This window comes from Lycorma delicatula, chromosome 8 (assembly GCF_047948215.1).
Source record: "Lycorma delicatula isolate Av1 chromosome 8, ASM4794821v1, whole genome shotgun sequence".
In the NCBI taxonomy this organism is placed as follows: domain Eukaryota; kingdom Metazoa; phylum Arthropoda; class Insecta; order Hemiptera; family Fulgoridae; genus Lycorma; species Lycorma delicatula.
In genome coordinates, this window is record NC_134462.1 from 43,052,552 (window position 1) to 43,079,027 (window position 26,476).

The 26,476-nt window shown below is 30.2% G+C and overlaps 1 protein-coding gene across 13 annotated transcripts in view; it reads right to left on the minus strand.

Annotated features, from left to right (window-relative positions):
* Nucleotides 1–26,476, minus strand: part of syd (JNK-interacting protein syd) — a 225,482-nt gene that overhangs the window by 138,797 nt on the left and 60,209 nt on the right. For 7 of the 13 annotated variants that reach the window (XR_012757479.1, XM_075373870.1, XM_075373882.1 and 4 more), the window contains exons 4-8: nucleotides 25,372–25,528; nucleotides 19,501–19,679; nucleotides 10,580–10,671; nucleotides 4,639–4,674; nucleotides 2,197–2,229 (exon numbers count right to left, since the gene is read on the minus strand). Coding sequence is in view for 12 of the 13 variants with exons in the window: in XM_075373870.1 (XP_075229985.1) it covers nucleotides 2,197–2,229; nucleotides 4,639–4,674; nucleotides 10,580–10,671; nucleotides 19,501–19,679; nucleotides 25,372–25,528 (497 nt within the window). In the remaining variant the exon portion in view is untranslated. The remainder of the gene's footprint in view (nucleotides 1–2,196; nucleotides 2,230–4,638; nucleotides 4,675–10,579; nucleotides 10,672–19,500; nucleotides 19,680–25,371; nucleotides 25,529–26,476) is intronic. The other 6 variants (XM_075373874.1, XM_075373878.1, XM_075373873.1 and 3 more) reach the window with 3 other exon arrangements.

Here is a 26,476-nt window from a genome sequence, read left to right on the forward strand (position 1 = left end):
TACGATGAAACATTCATGCAAAGGATCATAACAAGAGATGAAAGCTGGGTTTACGACTACAACATTGAAACAAAAGTTCAATCATCACAATGGACTGGCACAGGATCTCCACACCCCAAGAGAGCATGTCAGTCTTGATCCAATGCCAAAGTTAAACTGGTTTTCATGATTTAAAAGTGGTAGTCAGTCAATTGAAGATGATCCTCAACCAGGAATTCCTTTGACTTCTTCAACTGATGACACCCAAATTCAGAAAATCAACTATCTGATGCATGCAAATCGCCGATTGACTGTCAGAGAACTTGCAAAAGAGGTTAGTATCTTGATTGTAAACAGACCGAACAGCAGATAAAACATCGAGTGGATATTTGTTGGCAACATTTTGAACAAGCCAATTACGATGAAACATTCATGCAAAGGATCATAACAAGAGATGAAAGCTGGGTTTGACTACAACATTGAAACAAAAGTTCAATCCACAATGTTCAGTCCACAATGGACATTCAGTCCAATGTTCAGTCAAGTTCAGTCCACAATGGACTGGCACAGGATCTCCACACCCCAAGAGAGCATGTCAGTCTTGATCCAATGCCAAAGTGATGCTCTCTGTTTTTTTGATTTTGATGGAATTGTGTATTTTGAATTCTTGCCTCAAGGTGAAACAGTGAACCGTGCATACTAACCGTCAAGGTGTTTTACAACAGTACGTGAAAAAATCCGCAAAAAGAGACATGTGGGGTCTCCACAGCTGTGGTGAGACAACTCATGGTTCCTTCACCACGACAATGAGTTCACACATCAGCTTCATCAATTTGTCAGTTTTGTGCCAAAAATCAGACAACTGTCCTCCCTCAGCCTCCCTAATCACCAGACCTCCTTGTGATTTTTTCTTATTACAAAATTAAAATCAGTGATAAAAGGATGCCATTTTGAGACTACTGATGGCATTAAAGCTGATTTGTAATGGACCTTAAATGCCATTTCAAATGAAGCTATCCAGAACTGCTTTGCGAAGTGGAAACACTGCTGGGAAAAGTGTGTGACTAGGCGAAGGGAGTACTTTGAAGGGGATAAGGACCAATAATCTGTAAAATTAATAATAAAAATTAAAATCATAAAGTTCGATTATTTTCTGAACAGACTTAATAAATGCTCTAAAATAAGAATATAATGCCAACAGCTGTAGTTACATTTCTACATCTTAATAATGTATAAAGACATTTACAGTATTTTGCAGATATCTATGACGTTTCTTTTACAAATGATAAATGCTTAATATACCTTTGTTTTTATGATAAAATATAATTTGATCATATTGAATAGATTTTCATATATGACTTTACTGAATAATATACATCGAACTACTCATTCTAAAAATTTATAAGCTAATTTTATAACAGAAAAAAATTTTCTCCATCCATTTATTTATATAAATAAACAAACATTTACATTTGTATAGTGACTAAAAATATGCAGTGGAATATTAAAAAATCTAAATATGGGCAGAATTATAATTCAGCATCTCTTGATATTGTTGAGATTTTTTTCAGTTTAAGTGATCAATGTTACAGCTAAAGAGTATAAACAAATGTAGAAGCTAAAACAAAAGTAACACTTTATTCTATTTATCGTGATAACAAACTAATGATATTAGGCCAATGTGTTAAATATCAATATAGTACAATTTTTAAAAAACTAACTACTTAGAAATATTACAGAAAACAAACTAAAAAATGAAATATACAAAACAGTTGTTTTGTTCATAAAATTTTTGAACTGAAGTAACATGAAAATATTTTCAACATCTCTGGCAATATGGAAGTTAATACTTCCAACAAAAAATTATGCTATCATGTATGAGCAAACATATACTGGTATGGTCTTCTAAACAAACTTACTGCAACCATAACTGTTTAGCAATTGACCTCATTATGAAAAATAATAGCATTTTGCAAATTAAAAACAAGTACCACAAATATACCATGAATAAGAATGGTAAACAGACATAAAACTAAAATTAATTAAATTTAAAATCAGACTGGAAAAATCCTATAAAAACCAATTTTGTAAAAAACTAATTAAAATGTTTAATTAAAATAAATATAAAAAAATTTAACAGACTATAATTCTATTTTAGTCTAATTTCTTTCTCTTTTTTAAATTATACAAATATAAAATTTAAAAACAAAAGCGTACCCGAATTTCTTGTTTCTGGTTCGCTCTCGGTATCTGAGATTCAAGGTGACATGCAACAGAGCAAAAACAAACTACAAAAAAAGTGCCTCTGCTTTAAAACAAGATAATTCCAGCCAGCTGTTTATTTAAATAAATTTACACAACTTTACAAAATTTATTAAATATATATAGAAAACTACACATAAAAGACAATAATCGTGCAAAAAAACTAATAATGCAGATTTAGAATATATAATCAAATACTTAATTAACAATAATGGAATCACAAAATGAATGTTAAATTAGGTTTAAGAATTATAAAACATTATTCTATGTATTTCTTTTTTCTATAAGTAAAATGTAGTGAACAACCAATTTAAGCTATTAATAATACTGTATCAGATGTAAGAGCTCTTTTCATTCTAATTAGTAATGACAAACATCCTCATGATGTGAAAGACTGAAATAATAAAGGTAAGTTTTATTATTTCAGTGTTTTTTTTGCAATGTCCATCAAATTTTAGATTTTAATTAAAAGTTTTTTGCAGACCTTTTTTGAGGATTTTATATTTTTAAATTTATTTCACTAACTATGCTAACCATTTCAATTTAAAACTTCAGGTTTTAAAAAAAGAAGAGCACTATTCCACATGACTATATGTGGATGACTCTGTGGCTTAATACATTCAAACAGAGAATTTTTAATATCCTTCAATATCCTTCTTTGGCATTGACTTAAGTGACTACCAACTCTTCACTAATTTAAAGCTTTGCCTGTTTACATCAGGTCTTGATGATTAGGTCTTCATAGGTAGAGATAACTAGTTAGGCATCTTGGTATTGGAATTCTTTTGGCATAATAATTACCTGAATTTGCTAGTGACTGTAGAGAAGTAATATAGATAATCTATGTATGTTTTTCTCTAACCTTTTATTGCAATCAAATCAGAAATCAATTTTAGGTTATCAGTGTTAAGAAAATAATAATAACAACAATAATAAGCAAGTTTTGACAAAAACAAATATTAATGACCAAAAAAAATTAAAAAATGGGACCATAAACTAAATAAGGTTGTATATGAATGAACAGTCATTAATTGGACACCATCTTTATTACTTCAAGTCAACTGAGGTTTTATGATGTATCATTTTAAAGTCAAGCAATAACATATACAAGTAAGTTAACAACAATATCATACTTAAAAAGAACTGCATATAAAAAAAATTAAGACAACTGATGAATGGCTACATCACTCTTCACATAAACGTACATGAAAAATCAGAATGTCCTCCAGCACTAGAAAATTAACCTTAACTGCTAGTTCAATTTATTTAAATATCTTTACATTAGTCATAATGACATCTAAATCCTAGATCTGAGAAAAAATATGTTATTTTAGAATATTTAATATAAAATAAAAATACTGTAACATCATCAATAATTGAAATACTGACAAAAAATCAATATGAATAAGCTTCAGTTTACTCCAGCAGAACTATACCACCTACACAATCTGCCACTTCATTTTTCAAATTTGATGTTATAATTAAGATAATCATAAGAAATAAGCCAAATACTCTGCTACTCTGGACTTTTTTTTTATTTTGAGATGAAGGTAATAAACTTGAAAACAAACATCATCTCAAATCATTTTCTACTCTCATTTTGTGATATAAATCAAAGAAATTCATCACCACTGTTAAAGAACCAACTTTACTGTAAATCAAAAAGATTTACCATTCAATAAGAATAGAAAGTGAACCAGAATATTAAACAGATGTTTAATCTTAATAAATATATATTATATCAGTAAAAAAATAATTACTGTTAGGCTGAATTATTAAAATATTAAGATATATATATATATATATATATGTTAGTATAATTTATATATTAACTTAATTAATTGTCATTTTTATGAAATTATACACAGAACAAGACAACTTATCAATGACACTCATAAATTTTGTTTATTTTATAACAACTTTAATTTAAATATCTTACTTGGATGTAAAAATAAAATGATAATAAGCCAGCATATGAACAAAATTAGTAGAAAAAAGTTAAAATAAAGCAAAACTAAAGAATTAATTAAAAAATTAAAATATTATAAAAAAGAGTAACTATAAAACACAAACAAATTAAATTAATTCGCTTACTATTTTTTAATTTTTGAAAAGCGTCAAAGTAAGCTTGAATAAAAGACAAATTTAAAGCAAATGAAAAAAAATGTGTGAAAAATCTTTACTGATTCCATTATTGATTAGTACGATAAATAAATGTTAATAAAATAATTTTCTAAAAAAATAAACAAATATATTTTTAAAAAAAGCGTACAAGCTAGCTGGATTTTAATCTTGCTTGGTTAACAGAGCCGTGCTATCTATAATTAAAAAAAAGAATACCAATCAATTAAAAACAAAACAAAAAGTATATCAATCAGGCGGCTAAGTATTACAGACCAGAGGACGCGTAGTCTCCGGGATGCACCCAGCTGCCTGCACAATAAAATATATATCATTGAGAAAAATTCCAGCTAATATCAAAAAAGAAACTATTAGTAATAAAAATCAAAACTATACAAAATTCTATGATAAAACTAACAGTAATATGAAGGCATGCTATAATACATTTTTCTTTATTCAGAATGCTGCTGATTGATGAATAATCAAAATAAATACTAATATTAAAATATTGTTTTATCAGATTAAGCATACCATTCAAGGTGCACTCCCTCTGTATATTTCTCATGAAAGAAAATTACATTACAGAATTAAATTTACTACCCTGAAATTACAAATGATCTACATCAACTAAAACAAAAAAAAACAAAAAAAAAAAAATTAATACAAATCACATATTCAGGTTATTATAACCTCAACTTTTTAACCAAATGAGACAATTCGAAATCTCTGCTTAGTCGACAATGAAATTAGCTCAAATATAAAAAATATACTATTAATAAATAAATATGTAGTAAAATAAAAATAAGAATTTGATTAAGGGCCAATTACATATAAATAAACATGGAAAAATTAGAAAATCTTAACTTAGGTAACACCAATTTGGGTGAGGTCAGGTATCTACAGGTTGCAGGAGGAAGCTCCCTCGTACGAGTGTACAAATAGGCGGGATAGTCATTCACCCAGTTGTCTCAATTAAGTATCTGGGTGTGTGGCTGGACCATAGGATGAAGTTTACAACACATGTCCTAAAGACATCTGAGAAGACAGAAAGGGGAAAATGGCACCTTCCATACTTATACAGATGTAGGGGGTCCAAGATTATCTAAAAGGAGGCTCTTGTTTGCTGTACTTGGGTCCATAGTTGCATATGCAGCCTGATATGGTATGGCGCTTTGGATTACTTGAAATGCAGAAGTGATCTAAATGGAATTAAGAGAAGGATGGCAGTGCAAGTCGTATCCACCTATAGGACAGTGTCAGGCAAGGATCTTAAGAAATGCAAGACAGTAGAAAGAAACAAAATCAGGATACAATGATAGAAAGGTGGCAAGAGAGATGGGATGGGACCTTTTCTGGCCGCTGGACGTAAGAGATAATCCCAAATTTAAGAAGGTGGGTTTGCTGGGGGCATGGGGAGGTTAGTTCACCCACCTTCTGACAGGCTATGGAACTTTTAATTCCTACCTGGGTAGCAAGAGAAGAAGATATGACGCCAGGTGTGTGTACTGTGGCCTGGAGGATATGGTCAGGTACACTTTTTTCAAATGTGTCAGGTGGGTGAAAGACAGAGAAAGGTGTACAATGAAGACATGAGTGGTTGACAGTAGATGACCTCATAGATCTAATACTTAAAAGCAATGATAACTTGAATGTCATCCCAGATATAGGGAGGTATATATTAAGAGATAGATATATATAGGTATATATTAAGAGATAGGCAGGTATATATTAAAAGATGATAATAGAATCAGAAGATGGATAGATGAAAGATAATAAGAATAAAAGCAGTTTTAACTGTTACTAGGTTGGGTGGGGAAAGGATCCCTGGACAAAGATATAGTTGGGGTTATTATTACTGTTGATGTGTCCAGGATACAGCATGACCTGAGCAATGCTGAAATATGGGTATCAGGGGCATGCTGTATAAGGGGGAGGGATTTTATTGGTAAGAGCCCAACACTGCTGTTGTGTGCAAGCAAGTGGTGAGTGGTAGAGCTTTCCCCTCCACTTCTGAAGAAAAAAAACTATCTACAGGTTATTTTGAATGTGAGACTCATTTGAAATTCTCTTCTTGATAAAATCATAAAAAAAAAGAAAAAACAAATGCCTTCTGTGCTGGGGACTACTAGCATCTGGAACAATATATTGTGTATGGTGCTTTCGTATTGCTGAAGAAAGCGTAATTTTTCTTCCATGAAGATTCCTAAGGGCTCAAGAGATCTCCTAACTTTCTAAAGTTGGTTGGCAAGTTCATGGATTTCTAAATCTTTACAAGCATTATACTGTTATACTAATGTCTACCATAATCTAAAAATGTGAATATTATTTAAGAAGATTGGAGTATCGACTTGTAAGTTCCACAGTACTATAAGAATGAGGTTTAAATCAGAGGGAGGAACAACTCAACAAATCTTTACTTATTTTATAATAGATTCTTATAATATAATAAACTATGCAAAGTTAAAGGTAGTGACAGTTTGACAGATATTGAAGGAGAGCACATGTTAATATTTTTACAATGCTGAGAGTTGTTAATGATGACATTGTAACATCACTTTGGTAACTTTTTTATGAACTTTCTATTTGTACCACATTCAGTTCACATATAACAATATTATCCTTACATTAGATAAACAGCTATACAGGTTAGTGGTGCTGGACAACACACAATGCTGGATCACCATTATATATAATGATCACAGAGACTAAATTGGCAACACAATGACTTGAGTCATTACTGATGCATAACAACAAGTGCAGCACAACTAATTCAACAGTTATAGTATGAGAATTCACAATTATAATATGATATCCTAGATGGCCTTTAATTTTTATGAGATCTAATAAAACATGTGTCATGGCTTCTATTCACTATCAACATTGTGGACAAAAAAAATATGGCAATTGGTTGGACTCACACAAATATTCTTATGATATAAAAAAAAAAAAAATAGCTGCACAACAATAATTCTAAAAAGGTTTTCAAAGCCTAGTTTAATCTTTTTAGAAACGGATTTATTTTTACAATTATTTAAAAAACTGTTCTTTTAATTTAAATTTAATTCAGTAATGATTTACATAAGACATTCTATAAATCAAACAGCATTTCAAATACAACCCAATTCAGGCAAAAATTAATTTTAAAGATGTTTCTTAAATTTAAAAAATGGATTTAAATATTTAATTACATTTTACTTTAAACTATATTTTAATTTATTGCATAAACTATATGGAAATCATACATTACTATGAAAGTGTGTTTATAATATTTTACTGAAATATAAACAATAGATAAACTATTGCTTCTATCTACATGACAGATGGCAGAAGTCTGTTGAACAAAAATTGTGTAGTTAAATAAATTATTCATTATTTTCCCAATTTAAAGTACTGAACATGCATTCTGTTTTAAAACAAATGAATACGTTATAGTAATTTGTTAACTATTCTTTTAAAAGTAAATATTATATACAGAATAATAAATAACATTATTTGTATCTAATCTCACAATTACCTTATAGATTATAAAACCTTAATAAAGACAATTAATATCTAAACATAAAATAACAGCATGCAATTAAAAGTGAAAGTGCAATATAATGTACAAATATGATAAAATTAGATTAACTAATTAATTAGCTTTAAACAATAATTTTAAAATACAGCTTTTTATAGTAAACTACATCCCTGCTAAAAATACTACCATTAGTAGGCTGCCAATAAATCATAAGATTTAATTTACTCCATGATATTTAATCTCTTTTTCTGTATTCATAGTTTAAGTAAAATATAAACAAAAATAACATAACTATTACATGACAAAAATTTATTTTTGCGTTACAAGCTCCTTTGGCAGTAAAATCAAGGTTGATCAGTACCTTGTCACGCAGTAAGCACTGAAAGCATAATAATTTTCTCATATTTAAATCTTTTCCCCAATATTATCCATGGTTAAAAAAACAACTGAAAGAGAAATAAAAGAAAAACAACACTTATTTTGAAGATGAACAAGAAGTAATATTTTGTAGCATAAAGTAACGTACATTTGCTTCTTAAAAATGCTGATTATTTCAGAAAATTTTTTTGTTTGATCTTTCTATAATAAAAAACAATACACATCCATGTCCCCGGCTATTCTTGACATCCATTTAAATCTTAATACAAGTCAAGTGGAATTAATAAGTAATATTTCAGTATAAAAAAATTAGGTGTATGGCACATTAAAACAGATGTGAGAGATGTTGCATACAAGCATGTAACCATCTTAGAGGGATGAAAAAATGTTCTAAATATTTCAATGAAATACTTTGTATTGTTTTATAAGTTTATAAATTTTATGCTAAACCAGTAATTCAGCAAATTTAGATTCAATCTGGCCATTAAATGTAATAAGAAATTGCTGGTGGTTGCTTAAAGAATTTCATAATGCTGGAATGAGGCTTTAGAAATTTTATATAACTGGATGGACAGAGAAACACAAACTAATATTATAATGGATCAATTTCTGAACACACATTATTTCTAATGTAATAAAGTGTAATGCTCATCTTAAAATAGGATTTCTTCATTCTTTTACTGATTAACTTTCTTCCAAAACAATTTTCCAGTGTAATAAGCATTACACAATTTAATTTAGCAGTAATTTTTGAGGTTTAATCACTACAATTCACTGCACAAACTGATCATACAGACATTTCAATATTTTAATTATTCCTCTATATACAGTCACATTGCAGAAATAAAACTAAAAATCAAATTACAATTTTTGTCAAAATCTCTGCCTAATACACTTCTACACATCAGGTAGGAATAAAGCAGTATGAGAACAATACTGCAACACACTATTATAGAAGACGTTACAGTTTGTAAAGAATAAATGCTCAATTGATTTGTGTGATATTTTCGAAGTCTGCACATATTTGGTGCAGTTTTGTTGAGTCTTGTCACATCCCTGGATCACCCATTAAACAATATCATTAAAATATAACTGGTCTGGCCAAGCCTCAAACAGTCAATCTTCAGTAAAAAAGGCAAGTTTTACCTTCTATGCAATACTGATACACATAGATGCAAATATACAGTGAGGCTCCAAATTCCATGTAAAAAGAATATATTTACAAAACTAGACATTTACAAAAAATTAGACAAAACTATCCCCATCAAGTGGCCTTTTGTTACCTCAGATAAAAATCACCTGCAATCACTTCAATTAACACAAAAGTTTAATAACTGTAGCATATAAAACAGCATATAAGACATCTGCTTGCTTATTTATTAGTAGAAAAAAAATTGGATCTTAATATGTGTTTACTGGCAGCAATTAGACTGCCTAGATGAGACTCCTGAGGTCGGTGAGATTGGAAGGCTGTGGTAATTTAGATAGAAAACAAACATTATTATTCACAAAGAAATTTAACATATACTGTTTGTATACGACAGTTAAGGATATCACTGACAATCGTCCAAGAACAATGAAAATATGAATCCAGAAAGAGTTCATAACTAGAGTTATTTAACTACAACCCTATACAGAATAGAAATCAAGGTAATAAGAGGAGGGGAAGGAACAATTTAAAAATGTTGATGGTGCAATAGGCATGATGCCTAATACTTAATAGTAAAGAAAGAAAGGTCTGAAATGAAATAAATCGGTGAAACAAAATTATACATATTAATTTTAAGACATCTTCAACTGATATTGCTCTTTGAAAAGTCAGTAAAAAAATTACTTAATTTTTCCTTCAGAGAAAAATTAAAACATATACAAATCAATTGTAACAAATTCTTTAAAGATCCACAAAATGTACTTAAGAAATATTTTTACAAATTAAATGAGATGAAATAAATAATCTTAATTAATCCATTTTTTAAATTCATAACAGATTAATTTTCCTCAGACTTAATTTTCCAGTTTAGAAATAATACTGCAATGTATAATTTCATTTGAATGATACTACTGCGCAATTAGAAATTTTCTATCAAGGCTAGTACAAAATAAGGTACTGCTGAAGATAGATATTCATTAAAAGTTAAAAAATAACAGCATAACATCCACCACCTCTTGATCAAAATTATTACCTGAATTGTAACACAAAAATCAATGTAAAATGTAAATCAGTAAAAGGGTATTTAGAATACAATTCTACATAAACTGTTCTACATAAATTCAGTTATGTCAAGATTACAATAACTTTTATACTGGCAATGGATATTTTACCTGTAATATCTGCCCCTTCATCCATTTCACCAAGGGCTTCGGCATCCTGGAAACTAAGTTCTTGGTAGAGCGTATTCGCACTCCTTTGTTCTCTGCAAAAAAAAAAAAAACTATATGATATGAAAAAAAATCTGATGTGGACACCACTTAACTTCCTTGTGAAATTACATATACACATGTTTTAAAATGGAAGCACATAAAATTTTATTTCATTAAATAACTGATATTTTTCATATATTTTTTTATGGTTGAATTATTATTTATTGTAAAAACCTTTTACAATCAGAGGTTAATAATTATTAATAAACCAATATATTTAAATTAAAAAAAAAGAAATGAAGTCTGATTAGAAATGATGTGTCTTCTCCCCTTGTAAGATCCAAATACTTCATTAATTAAAATTTGATTTGGCTATAACTCTGTAACCAGTGAAAATAAGTATTACTTATCATATATTATTGTAAAGCTCTCAATGAGAGCTTATTATTGCACTTAAGGTCCAAAATCAAAATTTTTTGATTTCAGGCTTTTTTGGACACTTTTAGTCCAGTTGATTGCAATCAAAAGGGGAGGTGCACAATTAAATGTTACAACAGTCCTAAATCCAAAATTTCAACATCCTACGGCTAATTGCTTTTGAGTTATGCGAGATACATACATTTGCACAGACGTCACGCCGAAAATAGTCAAAATGGATATGTCCTTTGAAATCTAAACACCAATATTTTTTGTGTTCACAATACTTTCTTTACTAAGAACAGCAAATCTGACATTATGAATCAGATGAAAATATTATAGTTAAATAAAATCAAGTAAGAAATTTTGCTTCCTCACATATAAGATTTAACAAAAGCTATTATTACAATTCAAACCACTGAATAAGCAGAAAGAAATATTATTCACAAGAATTGGTAAATATAACTCCTACTCTGAATCAAAAAAGTAAGACGGCTGAAAGTTTAACTAATTGACAAAGTAAATAGAAAGCTTAAACAGTAAATGGAATTATAGCAGATTGACTAAGGTATGTAGAGAAGACAAAGACAAGACTGTTCATTACCAACATTATTTAATATAGAAGACATGTTGAATGATGTACTAGAGGAAGTACAAAGAAGAGGTGAAAGAAGAAATATCAGTTTGCCAATGATATGGTGTTTTTGAACAATATGACAGAAGTCCAATATACAAAGTTCTCCTGGGACTTTCATAACCTATTCTACTCATGAAAATAATGGAAGAAGTTCATATAAAACATATGTTCTAATATCCTCCATTTGTAAGTTACGGCTAGTAAAATATTTCAGATTAATTTTATTTACCATGGCCCGTTGGCATGTATAATATATAAAAAGGTTTTTGTAAATTATAATTTCCACTTACCAAGAATTATTAGTATTGATTACATCCTACCACTTTCAGAAAATTATTTCAATCTTTAGTAACATATTTAGTTAAATATATAAAATAAAACCTTCACGTTTAAATACACAACTATATATTTTACATGTGGATTTGCGTTTTGAATTAATTACATATTTTTTTACAAATTACATCATATATTTAATCATAAAATTAATGAAAACCAAGTATACTACTATGAACAGGAAATTTAATAATCTAATGGATGATAATATAAAAGATAGTAAAAATAATACAATAATACAATAATACAATTAATCAGGAACATGAGTTTGGAGTGAACTTAATCAACACCACTAGTATTGAATTTAATGATAAAGAAAATAACATTATTAAACACACATATAAATTTAATCTACCAATTTTAAATAAAAATAAAATTATCAAAAACACCATTAGACATGGAAAAGAATATATTTAAAATTGATAACATAGGCAATCAAAATAAATTAAGAAATCAGTTTTTTAATATCATTGATAACATTAAAAAAAATAATTTATATCATTATAAACATACAGTTAAAAATTAATACACATAAAAATGTAAAAAATAAATTAAAAGAAAATAATTCATTTATTGTCACGTATGATAAAACTAACACTGTCATAATTAACAATAACGTATATATTGAAAAAACTAATAAATTTATAGAAGATATTAAGTTCAAAGAAATTAAGGATCCTACAAACAAAATTAAAAAAAAGATATAGTTTCCAATATTAAAAAATGCAAACATATTTTCATGGATGAATATATTAAATGAAGCTTTAAATTAACTAATACAAAAGCCCCTATATTAAAAGCACTACCTAAAATTCATAAAACTGATATACCCAAGACCTCTAATAAAATGTATTAATTCTCGTATATACCTACTAATTAAATTCCTAATACTTTAAAAGAATACATTACAATTGACAATAAATATAATCAAAAAAACAGAATGAATTAGTGGATATAATTAATAATATAAATATAAATAATACAACAAAACTTATAACATTAAATATAAAAGACATGCTTTCTAATATTGTGATACCAACAAAATATTACTATAATAAAAATTATTATAATAAATATTAATTACTATAATTAATAATACCTTAACTAAATTAAAAATAGACAGTAACATAATATACAAAATAATAAATTTATTAAGATTATATATTAAATATAATTACTTCAAATTTAATAACAAATACTACCAATAAGAAAAAGGTCTCATCAAGGGATCACAACTTTCAGCTATTTTGGCTAACATTTTTATGGACAAATTAGAAAACAATCTACAAGACATATCTAATAAACACCAAATTTTATTATATGAGATATGTGGACAATATATTAATCCATATATAATCAAAAATTTAATGATGATGAAGATAAAAAAATTGAAGAAATGAACTCTTAGATAATATACATTTTACCTTAAGTCGAGAAAACGTCAAAAGTATAAATTTTTTTCCAAAAAATTTATACGTTTGATGTTTTTTTATAATCAAAATTATAAATTTGATGACATATATAGGAAACCCACTAAACAGGACACTATAATTCATCATAATTCATCTCATCCTTGGAATAAAAAAATAACAACCTTTAACACTTCATAATTTATAAAGCAATAAAATATATAAAACATATCATAAAATTAAACATTATTAAATATACAGCTACAACTAACGGATATAATAATACCCTAATAAACAAATTATATACTAAAATAAAAAAAATAATATATATATAAGATAACATAAAGTTAAAACTGAATTAAATAAAAATTACAGAAAATTCAATAAAATATTTAAATCATTCAAATTAAAAACAGCTTACAAAATGAACAATAAAATAATAAATTATATAAATAATAGAGATCCTTCATAAATAATAATAAATTTAATTTAGTTAAACAGGGTATATACAGTTTGAAGTACGCAGACTATAATTTGGAATACATCAGTATGACTAATCAATCTTTATCGACTAGGATTAAAGAACACATCACTGTATAAAAAAAGGACACAAAGAACGAACTAATTTTGTCAAACATATCTTGGAACATAATCATAATTATAACCCAAACAATTTTATTAATATTCTTGAATACTCTAATAATCTTAATAAAACAAATATTTTAGAAAAAACTTCATATATACATAAATAACAACAATCTCATAAACGAAAACAAATTTTGATAACGATATTTTATTCAAACACATTATAAAATAATAATTACTGAATCTTATGTTGGCCAAACTAATTTCATTCCACTAACGTAACAGTTGAGATTCCTTTACTGACAAGATGTGTATAATGTAATTATACGATGTGTGTGAGAAAAGTAATGAGATTGGTAACACTGCGAGCGATCTGGCAATGCTGTGTCTACTGGTCTGTGCTAGACCGGTTTGTTCATCCCTTCCACATGCTCAGTAAGTTACAACTCCTTTCAGCCAACACATTATTTTTGATAGCGCCATCAGTGAAGTTATGTTATGAAAATGGAGCATCAGAATTTACAGCAACGTTGTGCAATCAAGTTTTGTGTTAAACTTGGGGAATCCGCGTATATGACCTTTGAAAAGTTGAAACAGGCCTATGGGGAACATTGCTTATCAAGAGCAGAAGTTTTCTGCTGGCACAAATCATTTTTGGAAGGCCGAGAACATGTTGAAGATCAACCACGCTCAGGGAGACTTTCAACTTCAAAATCTGACGAAAACGTTGAGCGTGTAAAGGTTCTTGTGAGATCAGACCCTCATTTAACAATAAGGATGATGAGTGAACAGTTAAGTTTAAACACTTTCACCGAACATCAAATTTTGACTGACGATTTGGACATGCGAAAGGTTTGTGCGAAATTGGTGGCAAAAAACCTCACAACAGAACAGAAGGACAATCGAAGAAAAGTGTGGATTGATCTTCTTGAGAGGATTGACAATAAACAAGAATTCTTCAATCGTGTGATCACAGGTGATGAATCCTGGATGTTTGAGTACTATCCTGAAACAAAGCGGCAAAGCAAAGAGTCATCTCCTCAACGAAAAAATGTTGAATGAGCAAATCAAAGATCAAAATCATGCTGGATTTGCTTTTTTGACAGTAGGGGTATCGTGCATAAAGAATTTTTTCCTCGAGGGCAAACTGTCAACCAAGTGTTTTACAAAGATGTTCTTGAAAGGCTCAGGAAAAGAGTGATTCGCGTGAGACCAGACATTGCAGACAAGTGGGTGCTTCATCATGACAATGCCAAGTGTCACGCGGCCATTTCCATCAGGGAATTTTTGACCTCAAAACGCATTCCTACAGTTTCTCAACCCCCCTACGTATTCACCTGATTTGAGTCCCCCTTTTTCCTTTTCCTGAAATTGAAACATGTCTTAAAAGGACGTCATTTTGGAACTCTGGAGAACATTGAAAAGACTGTGACCGACCAGTTAAAAGCCCTCACAGTTGAAGCCTTCCAGCGCTGCTACCAGGAGTGGGAACAACGACTCTGCCAGTGTATAGCTGCTCAAGGGAACTACTTTGAAGGGGATAATATTGTTGTTTGAAAAAAATAAAAACTTTGGTAAGTAAAATGTCAGTCTCATTACTTTTCTCACGCACCTCGTATGACAATATGACATAATTTTAATTACTTGACGATCAATTATGTTTTATATAAATTTTATTTTTAATTTAATCCAATCTATATGTGAAAGTTTTATATTACATATTTAATTAAATACATTCCTGAAAATGAAAATAAATTTCTGAAAGCGCTAGGACGTAATCATTACCAATAATTACCATTTTCTGTTGGTAAGTGGAAATTGTAATTTATGAAAAACTTTTTATAAAAGATTTCACTTGGATTTCAGCTATCCTGGTGAAATGAGGTGGTACTGAATTGTTTATCATGTTAATTAAGGAGCAGAATTAGTGATTTCTTATGGTTTTTGACCTGTAAAATCAAATAAAATAGGTCCCAGAACCTTATCTGCAGTTACAAAAATTCAAATTTTATTTAGAAACAGTACACTAGACCAAAGTACATTATACATACTAAGCCCATTTTACATATAAATATTCAAAAATAAGACTGTCATTTTCAAAATATTGCTTGGCACACTTCAATACAGCTTTTGCTTTTTAGTTTTTTTTCGAGCTGTCCTTAAGTTGCTAAGCTGCATCCATAATGTACACAATTAATTCCTCACAAGAATGTATTTTTGTTTTGTATATAATACTTTTCATCTATCCAGAGACACAAAAATCTAAAGGTGTTAGATCAGGCAACCTTGGCAGCTAGGAATATGGACTTCCACAACTGATCCATTTCTCAGGGAAATTATGATTTAGTGACTGGAAACGGCACAAGAAATGTGGGGAGGCATGCCATTGTGCTGGAAGAATGGCATCACATACATCAAATGGTATTATGAGATACATCTTCAAGCAGGTGCGGCAATTCTTGAAGAAAGTGCAAGTAGAACTCAGCAATTAAGCAGCCAAGTAATGTGAATGGTCCAAACAGCTGATTGTGAAGAAGGTTACACCATTCACTGGTGGTAAATCGATGTTGAAAATTGCCTTCCACTGTTTCATGTGTGCTCACTGCTTAAAGTTTTGACACCATCTCGAGTGAATTTTGCGATTTCAGTAAACAAAACATACTTGTAGAGTTGTTGATTTCTATTCCACTAGTTACAGAACTCCAAGGGAAGCGGAACATCTCCAGAGTGTAGATGTTGAAATAATTATTTATAATAAGGATAAAACTTGTTTTATGTGTTTTGCCGAATAGATTTGACGGCATGTTGCAATTTAAAACCTTGTGGTAGCCCTAAAAAGGGCTGTTTGAGGTTTCTGGAGTTGGGGCACTGAAAAGGGTGATTTTTGTGTTAACTCTGAGAAGAGCTGCTGGGTCTAAAAGCTGGTCTCCAGCGATGTCAACTCGATTGTAGCAGAAAGTTGCAGCTTGTCCATGGAAATCAGACAAAGCTTCCTCTCAATTGCAGTTGGGTCTCCACTACCCCCAGAGTCGGGTCGGTGTCATTTGTCTTCCACCAGCACGGCCAAGGAGGTTCTCCCCAAGTGATCCCATGCTGGACCAGCTCCTGCTGCTGAGTCTGCTGGCCAGGGTGATTGAAGCTCGGCAAGCTGTGACAGAAAGGTAGCGTCCAGTGGCTCCCTAGGTGGGCCGGCCAGATCTGCTGCTCCAGCGGGGATGTTGGTATCTGCTAGGAGATCCCATGTTGATCTGGCCAGGGAACTTCTTCTGTCTTCTTTTTGGTCTTTTCCAGGCAATGGTTGATGACGAATTGAAAATTTGCTCTGATGTATGCTCTTTTATTGGAGCCTGCAAGTGGTGGGGCTGCAGTGCTGCTATGGTGGGAGATCTGCACGGTCTACTATGACACTTGTGCAAGAGCATACACATACTGTACTCTCACTGATATTTGAGCTGCTAGCGTTGCGTCTGCTGATATTAAGCTAGGTATATATCTGGTAACAGTGTCCTCCAAACCACTGAGTGCAAAACTCTGATCCGCTTAGAATGATGTGTACTGATGCCTGGACTGTGCTAAACTGCATCAATAATAATTTTATCAATAACAGCAACATGTTGAACAGTAAGTTCATAGCTGCCAACAATACTATGTAGCGAACCTGTTTCCCAAAGACTGCAAAAAGTTGTAAAAATTTTTTTGGGATCTCAAATCATGCGATTCAGAAAACGTTCTCCAAATTCTACTGTAGCAGCTGTAGAATTACCATTGCACACACCCAAAATAAATACCACATCAGCATATACCTCTCTTGTAAATACATACAGCATTACTTCAATGGCAAACTGTTCACATTCAAACTAAAATTCACAGAAATCCTTTGCTAACAACAGCACAGTTCACAGCACCTGATATTCTTAGCCACATATTCTTTGTACCTTACAAAATGATTTAAACACTAACACAGTATTGTGCATTGTTGATCAGCTGTTGTTATTTTATTGCTAAACTTGAAATAATAATTTTTCAAATAATTTATTGTATTTCTGTCATTAATAAAGAAATTATTATCAAAGTAATTTTTATTTATTTATTTCTAATTTACTACTGTTGTGTAATTTCTAGTATTTAAAAAAATTTTAACAGCAATTTTTGACAATAATTTTGTTTTTACAAATTTTTCAGATTACCAAAAAGAATTTGATGTTTGTTTACATTAAATAAATACTTTTCTGAAAAATGTAGTATAATATACTGTTTCTAATAAAATATTAATTTTTTTAACTTTTCTTTATTTTATTCAACTTATTTTACAGCATTTTGTTCAGAATTAAATTCTCTAAGTTTTGTTGAAAAGTTTTATGTGTTATTGCCCATTTAACAAAGTTAATGTACGTCAAACATTAAAAACAGACTTTTTTACCCCAATTTCTTGGTTTTTACCCGAGATTTCTCAAAAACGACAGCATATATGGTTCTGGGTCCTATTTTAATCAATTTTTCAGCTCAAAAACAATAACAAATCACTAATTCTGCCCCTTAATTAATGTCTTAAGACATTTCAGTGGGAACCTCAATTGACTGGGCAGCTGAAATGCAAGTGAAATCTTTCACTAGCCGTAACTCGCAAACAAAGCATTTTAGGACATATGTTTATATGAATTTTTTCCATTATTTTCATGAGTAGAATAAGTTATTGAATTCCTGAGAGAACTCTGTAATACAATCTGTATAATAAGTGTTAGAAGAAGAAATTAAACTGTACGAAGGAGGTGCTTATGAGGATCACTGAGAATAGAACTTCCTATACATTGTTCAAAGAGGGGAATAAAAAACTGGATTGGATTCATTCTGAGTGAAGAAACCTTAACAGCTCTTGATGGAACATTATAAGAAGAAATTGAACCAATAAACAAAGTTAATAATAGGGATGTATAAAATGAACAAAGAACAGGAGTACAAGAAATGGAGGCAACAATAATGTAATGGAATAAGCAGATCATATATAATGGAGATGAAACTATTGTGAGGACTAATTATTCTTAGCTACCTAAGTCTGCAGCTACTATACAATGGGTACATTTTCCCCACACCATTGACAATTATTGTATCATATCATTTTCTACATAAAATAATTTTTCTCCATCAATACCAGTAACTGTAATTGGAGTAAAACCTGAAACTCCTTATTCAAAGACACATAAATAAATAATAGAAAAATGCTTATAGAAAATGCAAAAATATATTTCTATATAGTTTTATAAAAATTTTTTAAATTATTTGATAATTTATTACTAACATAACATTTCACTGTCTAGATTTCTTAGTAATTTAACAACTGATATTATAACTATTTATTTATTTACACTAGGTAGTTTTAATCCATGACAATTGTATATTTAAGTGCTCTAATCATTTTGGTAATTAATACAACTTAATGAGATTAACAAACATAATACAGAATAAAGCTGATTTTTTAACTAAATAATAAGCAGAAAGTTTACCTTTTGGTATGACTTTTGCCGACTGGTGTGGTAACAATAGGAGGTGGAGGTGGTGCGGGTGGAGCTGAGTCCTCAGATATATCCTGGTCAGGACTATTATCCTTTGACACAGTACCAAGCGTCTCTGACCAACCTTTTTCAGATGGTTCTCTTAACGAGGGCTCATCATCTGTTTGTTCCTATTGAAGTGTTATAAAAAAAATAAAGTTATTGATAAATCAATATACAAAATATAATGTACAAGGCATGTTTATAATGCAAGGTTTTGAATTTGCTGCCTAAATACACAATGCAAAGAGATGGCGCTTGCATAGCTTAATTATTTCAATAAATAATAAGCTGTTTGTAACAATAGCCTAGTCATTTTATTGTTAGTTGTAAATATTCATCCATTTATAATAAATAAATGCTACAATTTGTAATCCAACTAAGTGTGAAGCACAAGGAGAAATTTATGACAAAAACAATTCTGCAGCTGCAATTCACAGGCAAATTTTTGAGGCTGAATATTATGAGTTAACTAAAGTATGACAGTGGTGCCGTTCATTTTGAGAAGGGCGAACAAATGTTCATAATGAACATTGTGGCTGGCCGTCAGTGATAATGGAAAATTTGACTGAAAATATTTTAGAAAAAATAGAGACAACTGGACAATCACCATATCACAACTGTCTTTCATATTTCCTGATGTTTTATAATTTTTATTTAAGAAGTTTTGACTAAAAAATTGGCTATAAAAAACTGTGTGTCAGATGAGCACTGAAGATGTTAACAGACACACAGAAGAAAAAATGTAATGCTGCAGCACACAAATTTTTGCAGCTATGAAAATGAAATTAATGAGTTGTTTGCTCAGATGCTAATGGAGATGAAACCTGGATTTATTATTTGAATATAAAGACAAAGCAGCAGTTGATGCCATGGCATCACCTCCTAGATCAAAGAAATTTAAACAAGAATGTTTGATAAAGAACAGTTAAAGTAATACAGTAATTTAAGCATATACAGTTAAAATACTGTAAGTAATACAATTTGTTCATATTTTTCAGTTTTGTTTTTATTTCAAAACAGAACTTACTTTAAAAACATGCCCTGCAAAATGTAAAATTAATGTTTATTAATACTAAATAAAAGACACACACACACACAATTTTATTTTTTATTAATTCAAATAATTCATTACATATTGACCACTTTGTTAATGAAATTTATGGGGTAAATTAAATATAAACCAGATTTTACTTTTAAAAATATTTATTTATTGAAAAATAAAAGGCAAATATAATTTATTTTTCTACACAGTTTCCTGCTTTAGAAATATATTTTTTCCAGCGAGAAGGAAGGTTTTTTTATTGCAGCATCATAGAATGAAGCTGGTTGCATCAGGAGCCAATGGCGCATGAATCCCTCCACACCCTCATCATCTTCAAATCGTTGCCCTCCTAGAACTTCTTAAAGAGACCTAAACAAATGAAAATCGCAGGGCAATATATCCGGGCTGTAGAGAGGATGATCAACTTGAGTCCAGTGCATTTCATCTAGTTTTGAGACCATTAGAGGTGCAGTATGAAGCCTGGCGTTGTCCTGGAGGACTCATGGAGGCCTCTCGAATCAGTTGGTCTCATCTTTTGTGGCAATAGCAGCCCTCACCTTGTTCAACAGCTCGCAGAAGTAAGCATTGGTTGTGCATCACTCATGCATACAATCAATGAGTAAAATGTCTTGCCGGTTGAAAAAAATGGTTGAAAGAACCTTGCCAGCTGATAGTTGAGTTTTGGCTTTCACTGAGGCTACCTCCCCTTTCCATCACCACTGCACACTGGCTCGTTTTGACTGGTTAGTGTAATGGTGGACCCATATTTTGTCACCGATGATGATCAGACTCAAAAATAAATCACCTTTTGTAAACCTTGCTGTAAGCCTCTGACAGACCTCCAAACATCTCAACTTCTGATTTGCGGTCAAAAAGCAAGATACCCCTTCGGCACACACTTTCTGGAACCCTAGGTCGTTTGTGACGATCGCTTCACAGCTCCCCTAACTTATTCTGACCTGTTCTGGAATTTTGTATACTCTCACCCGTCAATCATCTTCAAGAATGTCTCGAACTGTGTGAATGTTTTTGTCTGTTATGCTGGTCTGAGGAGGCGATCATGTTCCTGATTTTCCACTCGTTCTCATCCTTCCTTGAACTCTTTATGCCAGGCAAACACACAAGTCCTTGACAATGTCCGATTCCCGAACCGTGCAGTCAATCTCCGGAAAATTTCTGTCGCTTGAACTCCTTCACAAGCAAGAAATTTTATAATTATGCATTGCGCAGTGGAGGGGTGCACCTATTGCTCCGACAACGTGAGTGTTACTAATGAATTGGTTGGGAGTGTGGAATGGCCGGCTCTCCTCACTCCTAATGATCCCACCCAAGCATACTAGAAGTGAGGGCCCAGTCCTACCAACTGTAGATGCTTAGGAACAAAAATCCCATTTATATTTGATTTATCCTTGTAATATATGAAATATAAACCACCAAATTACAGTAATAAAATAAGTTAATATGCTAAGTTTAACTTATCTAATTATTGTGTTTTGGAGGTTTATAATTCATATAATATTAAAGATATATATATAAAATTAAGCCAATTTTCTGAAGTGAAATCTAGCGTATACTACATTTATATACTATAGAAAACCAATTATGCAGTACCTATAACCACTGTGAGTATCTTAACACTCACAAATTCATTTATTCACATTTACTATGTGAGGGCTTTCATAATGATCAATAAATCAGATGATTTTCTTATACAAATTAAAAAAAAAAAGAAACACTAAAACTTAGAGGTTTTTTTATTCTGTACATACATATGTACACCACATACTATTAATTTTAGACTCATCCTGTACTCGGTTACAGAACTACCAAAATATAGTATTAAAAAAAATCCTATTATAGAAGATTTAGATTACTGTTATACAGTTACAGAAGTGCTCTTTTGTAATACTTTAAAATGTAGATCATTTCACTGATAGAAAAAAAAAACATTTTTTTAATGTTTCTCTAAGTATGATACCATTTCTTGAATTTTTTTTGTACATTACAGATCTGTAAATACAATTTTTCTATCACCCTTTAGTTTTAAATAAATTACGCTTAAAAAAAATTAAGGGGAAATATAACTGAAATCTGTAAAATTTATAATTTTGCATGCCATACCTGTGTTAGAATGATTTTGCTGATGCTTTTCTTTTATAAATAGCCTCAGGCACATCCTGAATTAATGTCCAACAGTAATCGGCTAGCATGTAAGTATTCTATTTCCCTTTATAGCGGCTTTTTATCACTGAAATGTCTTGGTGAAAACATTCACAGTGTTCGTCACTTACATCTCCGAGGTTGTCCGGGAAAAAATCCAGATGTGAGTGGAAGAATGCATTTTCAAAGATATATTACATCCAACAGCTCTGTATGAAGAAAGAAGTTGATTAACAACATCATGGTCATTGTTGGATTTTTATTTGCTGAGAAAAATGTTGTAATGTCTTTAAATGAAGCCCAAGCTGCACTTTCTACAATATTTAACATTGAGTTAAATACATCATCTTTGACCAACTCTCTTATTTGAGGACAAAAAAATACTCTTTTTTTAATTTTTGCTACACTTACAATCATAAATTTCTGCCTGATGTACAAAAATCCAGGACTATCCTTCTTCATTACTTTTACAAAATTTTTCATCAGTCCTAGCTTGTTATGGAGAAGGGGTTAAAATATTTTTTTTGGGTTCAACTATGGCTCATGAATAATATTTTTCCCATTGGAGTTAAGCTGTCTCGTTTCTTCCACTCTTTGGTAACATAATGTTTATCCCTAGCTCTGCTATCCCATTCGCAAAGAAAACACAAGTAAACCTAACTGCATGCCTATCAAAATAGCTATAACTTTCAAATCTGTTCTACTTTCAATATGTTCCAGCTATGTTTTTTATAATTTATTTTTTCAAGAACATATTTCTTCACATCGTATGTCTCTTTCAAATTAATACCGTAAGCGATTGGTATCAAAGGATATTTGTTCTGTTGTGTGGTAGAACCACTTTTAAATTATACTTGGATGAATTTATGAAAAGGTGTCAGTCCTCAGGTTTATGAACTTGTCCTAAGTGCAACATAAGCTCATCAATATTTGTGCAATAAATAAAATTATTTTCACCAATAAAGTATTAATGAAAAAGTTCTTTTTGTTAACTTCAAAAGCCTGAAATTTCTGTATTTTTCTGAAGTTAATTCCAATCTTGCAGTCTTGATTCTAACAGTATAGCCTGATTTTTTAATAAATTTAAATCCCTAACAAACTAACAAAGTCATTTAATTCACCTTGTGATATAAGATGTGGCTTATTGGAAGATAATTCAAAATCAAAATCATTATTGTCTTCTTCAGTACTGCCAGATTCTTCATTGCTGCTTTTGAAACATACATTCACAGATGGGTCAGGAACTGGAATAATTTCACTGTGAAGTACAGGCCTGATTGCAGATTGCAATGAAGGATATTTTACAGTATGTTTAGATTTTTTAGAAATTCCAGACACACTTTTAAACAAAAGTAAGAATAGGTTACATGATCCTTTGGTTCACGCCAAATCATAGGTATCCCAAATGGCAAAGCCTTCCTTGTACCTTTCAGCCGTCCTCTTAAATAAACAGAACAATTAGTGCATACCGTATGAGAAACCCACGTCTTATCCTGATCACCAATTTTACACTGAAAGTACAAATTATATGCTTTTTTAATTAAAGATGTAATGTTTTTCTATTTGATTTTAGAGTAAACTCACCACATACATAACAAAAGGCATCCACATCATTTACACAATTTCAAGGCATTATGACACTGCGCTGTTAACAAACTTAAGATAGCAATAAGACTGAACACAAATTAATTCATTCCTAAATCCAGTGCTTAATACAAACAACACAGCAGTGTTTTCAGCTACACGTTTTGACCTACACAAACATGATTAATCTTGTCCATGAAGGCTCACTATTAGATATGATGTCATATCTTAGTATTAGATATGATGTCATAAAATGTGATTATGATATGATTTAATTTTTTGTCTAGTATTGCTTATTTGTAGCTTACAAATTATATTAACTAAGTTAAACAATAAAAAATGAGCTAACAAAATACAATATAGGAGCTTAAAATTCTAACTATACGCTGAAAAATGAAAAAAAAAATCCTTTAAATACAATTTAACAGTTTTTCAAAAATGGTAGGTGATAGAAAGATTCTGAATTCATATTCGTTTTCAGCATCAAAAAAAAGATTAAAATCATTATTGTATGTTAGGAAACAAAAATTATGTTTATCAGTGTTTTTATTAATACCTATTCAGAAATTAAGTTTACATTCCTTTGTAAGTAGTTTTATACTTCTAATTATTTGACTGACATTTTTATTATCTGTAACAAAGAGTCTATTGTATTATTACATATTAATGGATAAAATCTAAAAATTGAATTTTAAAAAATCTTTAAATTTAATTTGTGAAATTAATCTGAACAAATTTGTGCTAAATAAATCTTTATAAATTAAAATTCTAAAATGTTCAACTTTAATCCTACTTTATCAATTAGGGTAGCCACCCTCTAAGACAATTAGGGGTAGAATTTCTGCCTTTCATCCAGAAGGTTCTGAATCAAAGGAATCCCCTCCCTGGACATTATAAAATTCATTTCTAAAAAAAAAAAAGTTACATATGATTTCATTTATAGTGATCTTATAAAAGTAACATAGCACTAAAAATAACATTTAATTAAAGTTAACAAAATTGAAATGCAAATAAAATTTCTAAAAAAACCCAACCGAATTAGGCTGAAGCTCATTTCTTAAACTAGTAATGGAATGATTGCTATCTGGTGGTGATGCAGGTATAGGTGCATATTCTCCGACAGGACTACCGGATGATCTAACTGGCCCGCTTTCCAAAGACTGAAAACCAAATGAAATTGGTCCCGATGATCTGTAAAAAAATATTAAGAGTATTATATGGAATATATTTGAAGTATAAGTGAAACAATATTAATCCAGTGAATAAATTTACTATTACTTTAAAGCTACTGCATAAATGAAGTATTTCTATGCTGGTCAATTGTGTACTGAATTAAGGTTGTGTTGAGTTCAGTGAATTACATCATTCTCTTACAATCTGGAAAAATTTCATCATGAATTTTCTACTATATTTTAATTTGTTACCAGTTAGCTGATTTTTGATTTGATCTCTGATTTTTGATTCTGTTCTCCATTCCCTCCATTCTGAGCTAAATTTTTAACTATTAAATAAGGAATTAAAATATAAGTTCTACTTTTAACATTAGAGATATTAAATAATAACTGTAGTGAACAGTTAAGCAAAATTTTGAAGCTCAAGTTGTAGTTAATGAACTTGGATGCAATGAAAGTTTTAACTTCACACAATTTACAATTAAAACTTATAAACTAATTCAATAATGCAAACTGAATATAAATTAGGCGTAAATATTTATTTGCTTTAAATGAAACGTTTGCTTTTTTCACTAGGAAAAGTAAGAGTAAGGTGACTTGTTACTTTCACCAAGTTGAATATATTGTTGCACATTACTATGCCAACTAAACCCCTAGAGATATTTAACTCTGTACAACACCTTCATTCTGTTCCAAATAGGAACTGACTGTATAATTAAAGTAATTATTCTTCAATTTACAAATTTAATTAAATTATATTAATATTACTACATTACTAACATATTTATTACTACTTTAATATAAATTATAAACGTCAAAACCAAAGATGATCTAAGAGACATCATTAACCAACTCAAATAATGTCTGTATAAATTAAAGTTTCCACTTACCAACAATTTTCAATATATATGTCCTAGTACATTCGGAGTCACTACACCATCATCAGGGATTTCTTAGAAGATGCTAA